Here is a 14,062-nt window from a genome sequence, read left to right as displayed (position 1 = left end):
CACAATTTTAGATTGCTAGATTCTGTGCCAGGACACACTCGTGTGTCATAGGAAGAAAACTCTATGTCCTGCTATTAAATAATTGGACCAAAGTACAGAAGAAGAGCTCTGCTGGATCAGACCAAAACTCTGTTTAGTCTCTGAAGGGCTGGTAAACAGGACATAAAGGCAGCAGCTTTTTCCCATTCCTGCCTCCAATCAGGGCCAGCAGCTTATTTTCAGTTACACACTGCCAAAGAACTGGGTTCAAGTCCAGTAGCAACTGAAGAAACCAACAAAATCTGAGAGATATATCCCTTTGTCTGACATATTGTAACAACGACGACAACCTTTAATGGCATATGATAGTATCATGATATCTGGTATCTGATGCGGGGAGCTTGGACTCTTAGAATCCTAGAGTTGGAAGGGACCTCCAGGGTCATCTAGTCCAACCCCCTGCATAATGCAGGAAACTCACAAACACCTCCCCCTAAATTCACAGGATCTTATTGCTGTCAGATGGCCATCTAGCCTCTGTTTAAAAACCTCCAAGGAAGGAGAGCCCACCACCTCCCGAGGAAGCCTGTTCCACTGAGGAACCGCTCCTCTAACAGTCATAGAATCATATAATCCTAGAGTTGGAAGGGAGCTCCAGGGTCATCTAGTCCAACCCCCTGCACAATGCAGGAAACTCACAAACACCTCCCCCTAAATTCACAGGATCTTCATTGCTGTCAGATGGCCATCTAGCCTCTGTTTAAAAACCTCCAAGGAAGGAGAGCCCACCACCTCCCGAGGAAGCCTGTTCCACTGAGGAATCGCTCCTCTAACAGTCATAGAATCATAGAATCCTAGAGTTGGAAGGGACCTCCAGGGTCATCTAGTCCAACCCCCTGCACAATGCAGGAAACTCACAAATCCCTCCCCCAAAATTCACAGGATCTTATTGCTGTCAGATGGCCATCTAGCCGCTGTTTAAAAACCTCCAAGGAAAGCTTCTACCATGAAAATCTTAGTAGGTCTCTCAGATGCTGCTGGGGTCAAGTGCAGCTGTTCTGTTGCAGACCCACTTGGGTGCCCTCCTCAAACTACCAAGGTGTGTGGCTGTTTCACCTAGTTGCATTGGCTAATAGCCCCTGATGGGACTTATTCTCTGTAAATTTATCTAATCCAGGGGCGGCCAAACTTGCTTAACATATGAGCCACAGAATAAACATCGGATGCTTGAGAGCCACAAGACAGGAAGGAAAAGATAGAAGAAAGGAAAATAGAAAAATATAGATTGGGGTGGTGGAAAGAAAACAACTTTAACTTCAAATGCATTCTCCAAGCTGGCCAAGCAGGTGGTGGGGCTTCGACAGCTACACACGATGTGTGAAAGAGCCACATGTGCCTCCCAAGCCACAGTTTGGCCACCCTTGGTCAAATCCCTTTCTAAACCAACCTGTGGTCACCCCTATGGCAGTGAATTCTACAAGATGTCTGAAGAGGCCTTTCTTATTGTCTGTGCTGCTATCCATCGGCGTCACTGAGTCATCCTGAGTTCCGGTATTATGGGATAAGGAATAAAACTTAAATAATTAAAGGCCTTTGTTGAACCCAAGTTACACCCTGCCAGTGGCCCACTAGGCCTCTATATGATGTACTCCTGCATTTGCCACCTTGCTTCTGGTGGGAGAATCATTTTTGCACACTATGTGTGATTCATTTATTGAGTCTCTTACCGGCACAGAGGCACTGGTAAGTGTCTTTGAGGTGACTGCCAGGTGCCTCTTTGCATGATTCCCTGCTCGAAGCTTACCTCCTTCCAAGGGGAAGTCATGCTCAGATTGAATCACAGGCAGTAGATGCCTCTAAAGGTTACACATTCTAAACATTTTTGGGGTGGGGGGTGGTGAGAGATATGGTCTTCAGCTTGGATATAGTGTGCCTCTGCTGTTAGAAGTGTGGGGACATGGTGGCACAGCTCTGCAATATCTGTCTCCCCTGCCTCTTCCCATAAGTCCCCCCCACTTAAGAGCCTATCATGCCCAGTGACAGAATTATATGTGTGTTTTAGACTGTGATGAAAAGCACCATAATCACAGCCAATGAAGCAAATCAAGTCCAATAGGAAAAAATGTATAAAGGAGAGCCAGTCTGGTGTAGTGGTTAAGTGTGTGGACTCTTATCTGGGAGACCCGGGTTTGATTCCCCACTCCTCCACTTGCACCTGTTGGAATGGCCTCGGGTCAGCCATAGCTCTGGCAGAGGTTGTCCTTGAAAGGGCAGCTGCTGTGAGAGCCCTCTCCAGCCCCACCCACCTCACAGGGTGTCTGTTGTGGGGGAGGAAGGTAAAGGAGATTGTGAGCCGCTCTGAGACTCTTCGGAGTGGAGGGCGGGATATAAATCCAATATCTTCATCTACCTCACAGGGTGTCTGTTGTGGGGGAGGAAGGGAAAGGAGATTGTGAGCCGCTCTGAGACTCTTCGGAGTGGAGGGCGGGATATAAATCCAATATCTTCATCTACCTCACAGGGTGTCTGTTGTGGGGGAGGAAGGGAAAGGAGATTGTGAGCCGCTCTGAGACTCTTCGGAGTGAGGGGCGGGATATAAATCCAATATCTTCTTCTTCTTCTAAACAAAATGAGCATGAAAGCAATTCTGAAAACAATAATCAACCAGGAACAAACCTTAAAGCAGCCGGCCATATTTCTTTCACCGTCTTTCTGTGTGTGTAGAGAGAGTTTGTTTGTGTGTGTAGAAACAATAAGAAATGGAGTTTCTCTCTTTCTCCATGTGTGTTTCCAGCTTGTAATTCCACATTGTCTGGGGACAGGAGGAAGGCAGAAATGCCTCGCAGCTTTTATTTTTACTTATTTTTTGTAAGCATTTCAGAGATGTTCACTTGCAGCATATCAGAAATGATGGTAAGTATACCTTAGAATAAAGGCTGGTCCTTTAGAATCCCATCCGCTGTGCTACTGTGTTAATACATGGATTATAGTTAGAAGTTTGTTGAGAGTTTTATCCTCCTTTATGTACATTATTTATAGTCGGCCTTTCTCACTGGGAATAAGAGTGACTACACAGAGTGAGTCAATACAGTTGACAGGATGGGACATTCAGTAAAGAATGCAATAGGATTGTAGAATTCTGGAAACCAGGAGAAATCTAAAAACAGACCTGAAACAAAGCATAAGTATTATCATGACACATTAAATGTTGCAAAATTACATAACAGAATTCTAGTTAAGAACTTAAGAAGAACCTTGCTAGATCAGACCGCTGGTCCATCTAGTCCATCATCCTGACTAGCACAGTGGCCAGCCAGTTCCTCTGGAGGTCCAGCAACAGAGCGTTGGGCCCGAAGCCTTCCCCTGATGTTGCTCCTGCCACTGGAACTCAGAGGCTTAGTGCCCCTGAACATGGAAGTTCCCTTTAGTCACCATGGCTAGTAGATAGATCTTTCCTCCATGAATCTGCCCAGCCTCCTTTTAAAGCTGTCTAACCCTACCTACAGCAAGCTGTACGCAGCAGTGTGCCCTTTAAGACAAGAACAGTCCCTAATAATTTCTCCAAGTAGCTTTGTGCAACCCTTTTTACCTGTGTAGAAAAGCCTTCCTGAATACTTCAGTTCTCCATAGTGCATGTAAACCCAGGGGAGGGGAAGCCTTCCTGATCTCCTCAGGCAGACTGTACCACAAGGTGGAAACCACAACGGAGAAAGCAGGTGTCCAGGCAGTTGTGGATTTTGCCCATGAGCAGATTGGCCCTTTGGAAGGCACCACGACTGGTTTCCAGGCCTTGCTCTGCCACAAAACTCATTGAGTGACCATATGCCAATCACTCACTCTCAGTCCAGCCTACTAGTGTGAGGATAAACTGGGGGCCAGAGGACCATGTGCAAACCACTCCAAGCTTTTGGGAAGAAGGAGGGGATAAAAATCTGATATGTGAATATAAATCTCTAACTCCGTTGGAGCTGGCAGCAGCTCTCCAGGGTCTCAAACAGAGGAAGGTTTTCCCAACATCCAAGGCCAGATTAACAGTTAGGCCAAGTAGGCACTGGCCTATGGGCCCCCATGCCTTTAGGGGCCCCAGGCCAACTCTTCCCCCCGTTTCTCCCTCTGCTTGCAGCCCTCCCAGCCTGCACGCACAGCCAGCAACTGAGCCGCTCTTTGCCCAACTTGCCCAGTGCGGCTGCTGCTGGCTTCATCGCCAAGTTTGCCTCTCTCTGCCTCTCCCCCGCAGCTTTGTCAAAGGAGCTTTTGAGAAGATGGCTGCAGCTTCAGCAGCGGGTGGTGGGGCAGGCGCTCCAACTCTGAGATGATTTGCGAGGGCCCCCCAAGATTTTGACTGCCTAGGGGCCTCCATAGGGTTTAATCCGGCACTGCCAACATCTGTTCCTTGAGAACCTCTAACTGCAGATGTTGGGGGATCATCCCTAGTGTGCATTTAGATTGGGTGCTCAACCTCTGAGCCACAGCTCCTCCACACCTCACCGCTGTTCTGCATTTTGCTCTTCTCTAATTCATAGCCTTTTAGATTCAGAAGCCATTTTTTATCTTGTGTCAGTCCATCCAAGTTTCTTGGCATTTCCTCTCAGGACAGCAGTGCATCCGTCTGCAGTCTCCTTGTGCTATTCCAAGCTTTGTTGCCTTTCCTGTTGCCAGTTTTCTATCTTTATTGAAAGTGTTCACTTTTTGCACAGGAAATAACCTCAGTTGACCTGACTAATGGGGCATAGGAGCTGCTTTCTTTTGAGGCGACTATCTGGGGATTGTGCTCTGGGGCTTTTCGTTCCACCTCCCTCATTTACAGAGTAATAAGAAAGTCTAATAGCTGTTTACAGGCTTCCCTTTGTCAATAGGAAACAGTATTCAGTTCTACAGTTAACAATTAGATTTGCCCCTGAAGCAGACTCTTAGACATCCAGTGTGAAATTGTATAATATTACCATAAATGTCATCTCTCAGTTTGCCTAGTCTCTCTTTGTCTGCAGGCTTCTCGGGTTCCCATTAGCGTGGGTCTGCAAAATACTTAGCTGGTACGAGGATTGTAGGCAGCTGATAAGGAGATTTAAAATAGTAGCTGGAAGCTCCTGGTGCAAAATAAGCGAAACAAAAAGTGGCCCAGAGAAGCTTACTGGCAGCCATACTTTCCATGGACTTTGTCCTGGGTTGCTGGAACTTTGGGGTCACGGAATACTAGTTTGAATGTCTGCGATGTTATGAAGAGCTGCTATGATTTGCTAAGAGGAAGGGGAAGAGAAAAACGCTGATCCAGAGGGCTTTTCCTCTGCTGAGAATTGCAGGCACCATTTAAGTAGCCCTAGCATTTGCCTCCGTAGAACAAAATATATATTTGCCCTGGGGCTGCAGTCCATTCAGCCAATTAACTATGTTAAAAAGGTAAAGGTAGTCCCCTGTGCAAGCACTGAGTCCTTACCAACCCACGGGATGACGTCGCATCATGACGTTTTCTTGGCAGACTTTTTACAGGATGGTTTGCCATTGCCTTCCCCAGTCATCTGTGCTTTACCCCCAGCAAGCTGGGGACTCATTTGACTGACCTTGGAACTGTGTTGCAGACCATTAAAAAAAAAGAAATCTTGTTTTTTGAACCCATTTCCAAACCTCCAATGAGAGGCAGCATCTTGGAAGCAGCATTCCCTCTTCTCCCAGGCATGGCCCCTGCTGCAACACATGCAGACTTCACCCAGAAACTTCTGATACTGCTTCGGAGCAATAGTTTTCATTCATATGCAAATTTAATCAGTGAACTCATATGGTTAACAGAATGAGTGTTCTTTGGGCTTAATTTGCACACAGAAGAGCATTGCTTGCGCAACTGTGCTGTATTCTGTAGTTGACTTTTTGTAAGTGGCTTCCTGAACCCATGCTTCTTGGAACAGAGGCACCTACTTTAGGAAGAGGATGGGCATGGGGTTGCCAGTCTCCAGGTGGTAGCTGGAGATCTCCTACTTTTATAACTGATCTCCAGGGAACTGATAGAGATCGGTTCGCCTGGAGAAAACAGCCACTTTGGACGTTGGACTCTTTGGCATTATGCCTCAAACCTCTCCCTCCTCAGGGTCCATCCCCAAAATCTCCAGGTATTTCTCCACCCAGAGCTGGCAACCCTAGATTGGCAGATGCCTTCTTTGCACTTTACTTGAAACGATAGGAAGCCTGAGGTCCTCATCCATCCAGTTCTCATCAATATGCTGAATACTTGAAGCCCCACCCCCCATAGATTTGTGTGGCACTGCCTCTCCCCCGCCCCTTTCTTCCCCATGGCAGAAGCACCAACCAAATCAGAATGCTCCCCAGGTTCATTCATTCATTTGTTCTCATTCTCTCTGTCTCTCTCTCTCTGTCTATCTGTCTCTCTCTGTCTTTGTCTGTCTGTCTCTCTCTCTCAAAAAGCAGGGATCTGCTACATTCCGCCCAGGGGGGGAACCCACCTGGAAACAGAACAGGGTTGGAATAGGCCAGGGTAAAGTAGGGTAGTAGATGATTTATTTATTTTTAGCTTATTTAAAATATTTATTATATGCCTGTCTTTCTCCTGAGTAACTCCGGACCCAAAGCAAGAATATGTGAGTGATGTTCCCTCCCCTAAAAACGGCACTGCAGTTTGGAGGCCAAACCTCTACATGGAAGCAACCAAAGAGGAGTGGAAAGGAGGGCTTTTTGAGTGCAAAAATGTTAAAAGGCACCAGAATTAGAAGGGTTTTTTTGTTTTCCTTTAGGTGGTGAAGAGGGGCAAAGGAGATACCGTATTTTTTGCACCATAAGACTCACTTTTCCCCCCAAAAAAAGTGGAGGGAAAAGTGTGTGCGTCTTAAGGAGCGAATACTGCAAAAAATTCACACAAATGCCTCTAAATTCACACAAACAGCTCTAAAAACTAGGTGCGTCTTATGCTCAGGTGCGTCTTATGGAGCGAAAAATACGGTAATTGTTGCAGGGGAGGGCATGGCAGCCAGTTCTTCACAAAGTTAACAAGTTTTGGAGTACAGTAAATGACAAAAACAAAAGGTAGATGGGTTATCTAATTGGGTTATTTCCACTCTAATTTCTTCTGCTAAAAATATCTCCAGGAAGCATAGCAGCATTAATGTTAGGACAAGAGTAATAACTGCATGATTCTTTCAGCGTTCAAAAGCACCCCACATAAATAATAACAATAATCTTAACAGCAGCCCTGTAAAATAGTCCTGTGTTGTGCCCAGAACATGAGAAAGTGTGCCTTGCCTAAGTCCTCCTAGTGAATGTGCCTGAGATGCGGTTTGAATGAGGGACTTCCCATTTTACTCTTGGCCGTAGGTTAGGTTAGGTTGCCCTGCAGGTTCAGTTGGTTTTCTTGCCCATGTCACTCTGCAGAGGTTCTGCCTAAGTTTTTATTGGCATGTCTTCTCAGTATCACAAAATGGCCTCCTGTCAAGCTCTCTCCAGTCTCGTTTTATTCTGTTTTGCCATTTTGTCACCATCATCTTACTTGAGGATTCAACTCCCGTTTGACTGATGCCCACAGCTGCTGGTTTCCCAAATTGAGAACTTTGCACTAAGACCGCTTTCTTCTCATTTTGCGTAGTGCTTCTCCGATGCTGATACCACTGTCTGGCACCAAAGTGCCTTCTGCTGTGGATAAGTACGCTGTTTTTAAAGGGATTGCGTCTGACAAGCCCGCTGAAGGCCCGGCTTCCCTTGGAGGTAAAAGCAGTTGTCTAATCTGTGCTTCTGTTTATTTAAAACATTCATTAGCCACTTTCCTACTTTGTAAAGAAAAACAACAGTTAATTGTCAAGATTGTCAAAAAAATTCTAATGTTTTACCATCTTGCTGCTCTGTGCTGAAACACCTGCTATGCTACTGGGAAAACGAGAGTATTTAGGCCCTTTAACACTGTCTGTCCTTCAGGGTCAGCAGTATCTGTTGGAGTGTTTTGCTAACGAATACTGTGATGTGAGAATAAGAACATAAGAGAAGCCATGTTAGATCAGGCCAATGGCCCATCCAGTCCAACATTCTGTGTCACACAGCGGCCAAATATATATATATATATATACACACACACACACAATGTGGCTAATAGCCACTGATGGACCTCTGCTCCATATTTTTATCTAACCCCCTCTTGAAGGTGGCCATGCTTGTGGCCGCCACCACCTCCTGTGGCAGTGAATTCCACATGGTAATCACCCTTTGGGTGAAGAAGTACTTCCTTTTATCCGTTTTAACCTGTCTGCTCAGCAATGTGTGCCTTTTAGCAATTCACTGCTTTGAACTTCTCTCACGCCAGAAAGTTAGGCGTGCATGTAATGGCTAACTGCTTATATATATATATTCACTCACCTGCATCCTGCCTTAATATCGCCACTGGCCTTGCCAGTGGTACTATCCTATCTTACCATAAACACTAATCCTGATGAAATGGAGAGCTGTTATTGTTGAAGACAGTCATAGACCTGACAGTTATAAAAATACATAAAATGCCACACTCTAAATTCACGGTTGGGACTCTCAGCAAATAAGCTGTCTTCATCTGTCTCCTAAAGATGGAAAGTGTGGGTGCCAGGTGCGTCTTCCCAAGGGGTTTCTTCCGTAACTGTGGGGCTGCCACCCAAAGGGCCTTCTCTGCTGTTCCCAGATTCTTTGATTGATGGGGCAATCATGAGGACCTCTCCTGTGATCTTAATTCTGTGTCGCTTAAACCCCAAATCCGAAACCAGGGGTCCCCGGACTTTTTGAGCCTGTGGGAATTCTTATGCAACGTGGTGGGCACAGCCACAAAATGGCTGCCACAGCTCACCTTCAGTCACGCAGCGAAGATCCTTGTGCTGGGGTAGCAGATGCTGCCAAAGCAACCTGTTTTAAAACAGGCACTGCCAATCAAATCCCCAATGACCAGTCAGATGCCTTGCTGGGTGAAAGCCCCGCCCACTTTCTAAAAACATTTGACATACGCTAGGAGAGGCACCAATGGCGCCATGTTGGAGACCCTCGGGACAGTCGGCCACAAAACCATTAAACTTTCTGTTAATGTATGCAGTGCTTTCAGCTGTCCAAAAGCCGTTCTCATATATGGTGTTGGATCTTGAGAATCTGTTCCCCTGGCAGAGGCACTTTCCTCTGGCAGAAGGAGCATCTGGTGCCAGGCGCTTGGAGAATCTTGCACTGTGGAAGACTGTTTCCTCCTGTGGAAAGAGCCTCTGCTAATAGAACAGATCCAAAGCATCCAGCCCATTACCTTGTCATGCTTACAACAGCTCTGTAAGGTAGGTAAGTATTGTTATCCCCCTGTTCGCAGTGGAAGGGGGCTGAAAGACAGTGGCATAGAAGGCTGCCTAATGAGTCCGTGGCTGAGGTGAGGTTTGAGCCTCAGACCTCCTGGTTTGTAGCTTATTCTCTTAGTTCCTGTGTGACAGCAGGTCACACAATACCAGTAGTTGTCGTGTGGGGGTGATACCATTGGGGAGGAATTTGACAGAGCAACCTAAGCAAGAAAAGTCAGATCCCTGCCCCGGAGAACTCACAATTCAGCTGGGGAGTGGGGTGCTAGGATAGACAACAAGGTCAGGAATGCAAAAGAAGAAACCCAGCTGCAAAATGATTCCAGAGGCACAGTGACAGCACTTGGGGAAAAGGGACTCTGTAGGGCCAGCGTTCTCACAGAATGCTTTAGTGCCCGGGGTGTAAGAGGAGTTCTCCTGAGCAAGAGCAAAGATCCCCCACTGCCGTCCATCCAGATGCTTCCAGGTGGTCCACCAAAATGCTGCGAAGGCAAGAGCTGTAGCCCACTGTTGCTGCCTCCTCGTTTCCAGCTACTACTATTAAGGCCTCTTCAGCCTCTGGAGCTGGTTCTGTTTAGCTGTCTCCCCTTCTGCTCATAAACGTGACCCAGTCCATGGGGCAGTTCTTTTCTGCAAGTCCCATTGCAAGGGAGCTTCTTTCTCCTTTTTCCCCCGCCCCCCGGCAGGGTTTGGTTTCAGCCGGGCTTGTGCTGGAGAAAGCATTCTGGTCGGCTTTGGATCAGGACTGTGTATCTTTAACAGGGACCAGAGTCCGCTTCTTGAGACAGTTGCCTCACTTTACCTCATGGTAGGACTCTATCTGTAGGAAGAAAATTAGAGAGAGCTTAAATGAGGTCCAGGGGAGGGGAGGGGTGTCTCCGTGACCATGAGATGCCAAAGCCGTGCAGTTCCTCATTTGGTAATGCCTTTTAACGTTGACTAGCAGCCACTGCAAAAATGTCTAGACTGCTAGATAATAGGTACTTCTTGTCTGTTGAACCCACGCGTTTTTTCCTGATTGCAGTCTAATTTAACACTTATTGTAACTAAACTTCTGTCTTAAATTACATGCACAGTAGATTACGGAGACAAATACAGTGCTTTCCGGGAGCTGGAGCAGCCGTCTGAGAGTAAAGCCCTAGGTAAGCATGCCAAATTGTGCATCCTTGATTTAGTTGGGTTTGTCAGACTGTGAGTGATTCCTCACCAGCATTTGCTCCACCCCCACACTTCTCCTTGCATTGGCACAAGCCATCGATTCCCCACCAGTCACTCTGCAGCGCCTCTTGCTTCGGGGCTGATTCCCATCGTGGCAACTAGAACTCCAAAAAAAACAGCATCCTGTTGCCATGATGGTAATAGGAAGACGCTGCGATGTAAGAGACGCCTGTGTTACAACTAGTGGGGAATCCATCGCTTGAGCCGATGCAGGGAGAAGAGTGGGGCGGAGCAAATGCCAGTGAGGAATCACTGTTTCAGTGCTCTCTATAGACTGGCAAAAATCCCACTGACACAGGTGTTGGGACGGAAATATATTCTAGGTAGGATTTTTACAAATAAATGGTGCACCCCCGTTCAAAGCTTCAGAATGGTGCCTAGTCCTTGCACCCTTTGAGAGGAAGGCAGCATGCAGATAGGGGTGGCCAACAGTAGCTCTCCAGATGTTTGTTGCCTATAACTCCCATCAGCCCCAGCCATTGACCATGCTGGCTGGGGCTGATGGGAGTTGTAGGCAAAAAAAAATATGGAGAGCTACCATTGGCCACCTCTGTGTTAGATAAATAAAGGTACAGGAATCTCTGGAAGTTCTGGAGCGGGGTGGGGGCTAGGAATGGCCAGAGGAGGAGTACAGGTGGTCAACTATTACAGGCTGAAATTAGTTTAATGATTGGAGATAACAAGCCACATCTTTATCCTCAAGCTTCTAGTCTCTGCTTCGCATGTAGAAGGTTTTATTTTCTATTATAGTGGTTCCCTGGCACCCTTCCTGGCAGAGAAAATGGCACAAGAGAAAGTGTAAGCCTTCCTCCTCTTGCGCCTCAGGCCTGATAACTGAGTCTTGATAACAGTCAAGAGAGTCCACCCACACTGTCCAGAAACTTGAGATTTGGCACACCTGTGGTCCAAGAAAATCCATTTCCTAGGAAAGTCTGGACATGCTTTCTACCCCCAATGCGCTCCTTTCTTTTATAGTATAGTTTGGTTGAGACATGACAAGAAACTGTGATTCGCTGCTCCTTGAATGAGCTGGAATGGGGTGGGGATCCTCTAGCTCACAGGCACCCTCCTCCCATGCACACAGCCTGCTAACTAGAGCTGTCCATTTTTACCTATCCGACCCGGCACACTGTGGCTTATGATTGTCCTCTAGAGCAGGATCCCAGAAGGCCCTGCTTGGAGTCCTGGTTGTGAAGGCAAAGGGCAAGCTGCCATTTCCCAGATTTTTTTTAAAGCATTATGTTTGTATTATTTATTTGTGAAAAAACAGGAGCAAAGATTTTGGCCCACTAAATAGGATTTGCTGTAAGTAACTCCATAGGACAAAGATCTTAATCCAGCACTTTCTCCAATTTTAGTCTTTTGAATAAATTGCCCATTTTTGTAATGGGCGTTGGTGACCATTTTGGAGCTTGAAGCTGTCATTTATCAGCCTAGACGTCTGAGGCAAATTACTGCACAGAAAACCTCTAATTGGCTGGCTGGGGGCGGGATAGAGAGCCTGTGAATAGGTTCTCTCTCCCCTCCCCCAGCTCATTCAGGGTAGCGCCAAGCCTCCGTTTTTGCCATTGTGTCTGAATTATGCCAGCGTCTGAAGGGGAGCGAGAACCACTGGCTGCATTTCTGGAAGAAGCAGCTGAGCCACTTGTGAACTAGGTGGTCTCTCTCCACCCCTGCATCCCAGGGCTGTCTGGGGCATAGACATAGTAGTAATGGAGAGGCAATGAGGGTAGCATTTAGCCCTTTCTGTGTTCCAAAAGATTCTCTTCCTGTTATCTTGTGATTCTTACAACCGTCCTGTAAGGGAAAGTAGACGATGCCCTTGTTGTGGCTCTCAGAAGGCTGCTCAGTGACTTTGTAAGGGAAGCTACACCTGAGCAGCTTGTTCTCCTAGCCCCATTGGTGCCCCCCCCCGCCTTGTCACTAAGAAAGACGGCAGCGAAAATGAAATTAAAGCTGAAATTAAGAAAAGGTGCTTGGCAGGCAATGCTTAACTTGCCCAGAAGAGTAGAAAACAAAAGCTCCCTCTGTTTCCATTGACTACCAGAAAGTGAAATAGGTTTTTGAATTGCCCGTCTTGTCATTTTTAACCCTCTCACCAGCTTGCATTTCTAACGGGAAAGTGTGCAGTCCATCAGTAAGTCAAGTTTGCTGTGCTGTGCCTTGGTTTTGGTGAACGTCAGTTTCACAGACTGCTTCAAGGGATGCTGGAATCCGCCAAAGTTGGAGTTGTGTTCAGAATGCCATCCATGGTTTTGTCACAGCTTAAATCCCACTGAAACAGCTACAGGCTGTTTTTGTTTACTTGCCACAGAGTTTGTGAAACTGACTTGATTTTGGTGGTGGCCACGAAAGGGAAGTGTGCTGGTGGAGACCGAGGGAGAAAGATGCATGACCTGCCTGCCTAAAGCAGCTTCATATATTCACTTACACACGTTATGTCTAAGAGGTCAGGGGAAAGTTAAAAGGTAGCAGATGACAGGGAAGACTTTTCCCTGCCCTTGATCCGGAACAGCCGCTGCCAGTCTGAGTAGCTGAGCTGGATTGGCCAGCAGTCTGACTTGGTGTAAGGCATCCCGCATATGTGTTTTGAATCAGTGCACTCTTTAACTGACGAAGGTGCAAATTTTTAACAGCGGCTTCTCTCTAAATACATCAAGCTGATGAATGGGTTAATCATGATGTTAACAGGTATTTTCACCTGTCCAGTTTTAACAGATGGAACTGTGGTTTATACACTATGAAAGAAAGCAATTTATTTCACACTTAACTTTGTATCTGCTAAGCCATAGCATTGTTTGAAAAATGGTAAAAGTCAATTTGAAATTTTAAAAAATGGAGAAAGCACAAGTACCCGCTTGCTGGTTTAACATGCAGCATTCACATCAGGCAATTGCCTGTGCACAGTAGCTATTGACAAATCCATATTGATTTTTTTTAAAGTGGCAACAGCAATTAAAGACATTTTGTCGGCTACCTCTTTATCTTAGGCAGGTAGCTGGAAACAAACCTTTTGGAAAAGCACTGGCGTGTGCTGCACATTCAGCCATTTCCCAGATCAACCTCAAGGGAAGCCCTATGTAGAGCAAGTTACAGTAATCCAGCCTGGATCACCGTGGCTCAGTCAGGGAATGACAGAAACGGGGTCAACTGTTTAACCTGGCAAAGATGGTAGAACACCAGCTCTCTACTACTACAAATGTTATTCTGTCACTGTATGCAGAAGACATTACCCAGATGCTTTCATCCGTATCCTGGGTGTCATAAGGACTAGCAACTTGATTTTTTAAATTATCACTTTGATTCTTGGAAATCTTAATTCTGTGCCCAGAAGCAGATTAATCAGTTTTTCTGAGGAATTGTAGCAGACATTAAGACAGTCGCCACATGCAGGCTCATCCACAGGTTAGGCACACACTGACTAAAAACAGGGAGTTTTGCAGACTTAGGGGACCCTTCTGGTTTTCAGAAAAATCTGAAAACTTTTGGGAAATACACTGGGAGGGTTAATCCCCTCCCCCCCCCAAAAAAAGTTCCTGCATTGAGGCTGCAAAGCTGGAGACAGGCAGCGGAGGGTCAGG

General features: G+C 46.5%; 1 protein-coding gene across 9 annotated transcripts in view; it reads left to right on the top strand.

Moving 5' to 3' along the window:
• The window catches only part of SYNRG (synergin gamma), an 82,801-nt gene that overhangs the window by 27,964 nt on the left and 40,775 nt on the right, over nucleotides 1-14,062 (top strand). For 5 of the 9 annotated variants that reach the window (XM_060258754.1, XM_060258753.1, XM_060258752.1 and 2 more), the window contains 2 exons: nucleotides 7,565-7,683; nucleotides 10,340-10,405. In XM_060258754.1, the coding sequence (XP_060114737.1) occupies nucleotides 7,565-7,683; nucleotides 10,340-10,405 (185 nt within the window). The remainder of the gene's footprint in view (nucleotides 1-7,564; nucleotides 7,684-10,339; nucleotides 10,406-14,062) is intronic. The other 4 variants (XM_060258756.1, XM_060258755.1, XM_060258751.1 and 1 more) reach the window with 1 other exon arrangement.

Source organism: Heteronotia binoei, chromosome 18, assembly GCF_032191835.1.
Source record: "Heteronotia binoei isolate CCM8104 ecotype False Entrance Well chromosome 18, APGP_CSIRO_Hbin_v1, whole genome shotgun sequence".
Classification (NCBI taxonomy): domain Eukaryota; kingdom Metazoa; phylum Chordata; class Lepidosauria; order Squamata; family Gekkonidae; genus Heteronotia; species Heteronotia binoei.
This window is presented reverse-complemented; position numbering and strand designations above follow the sequence as displayed.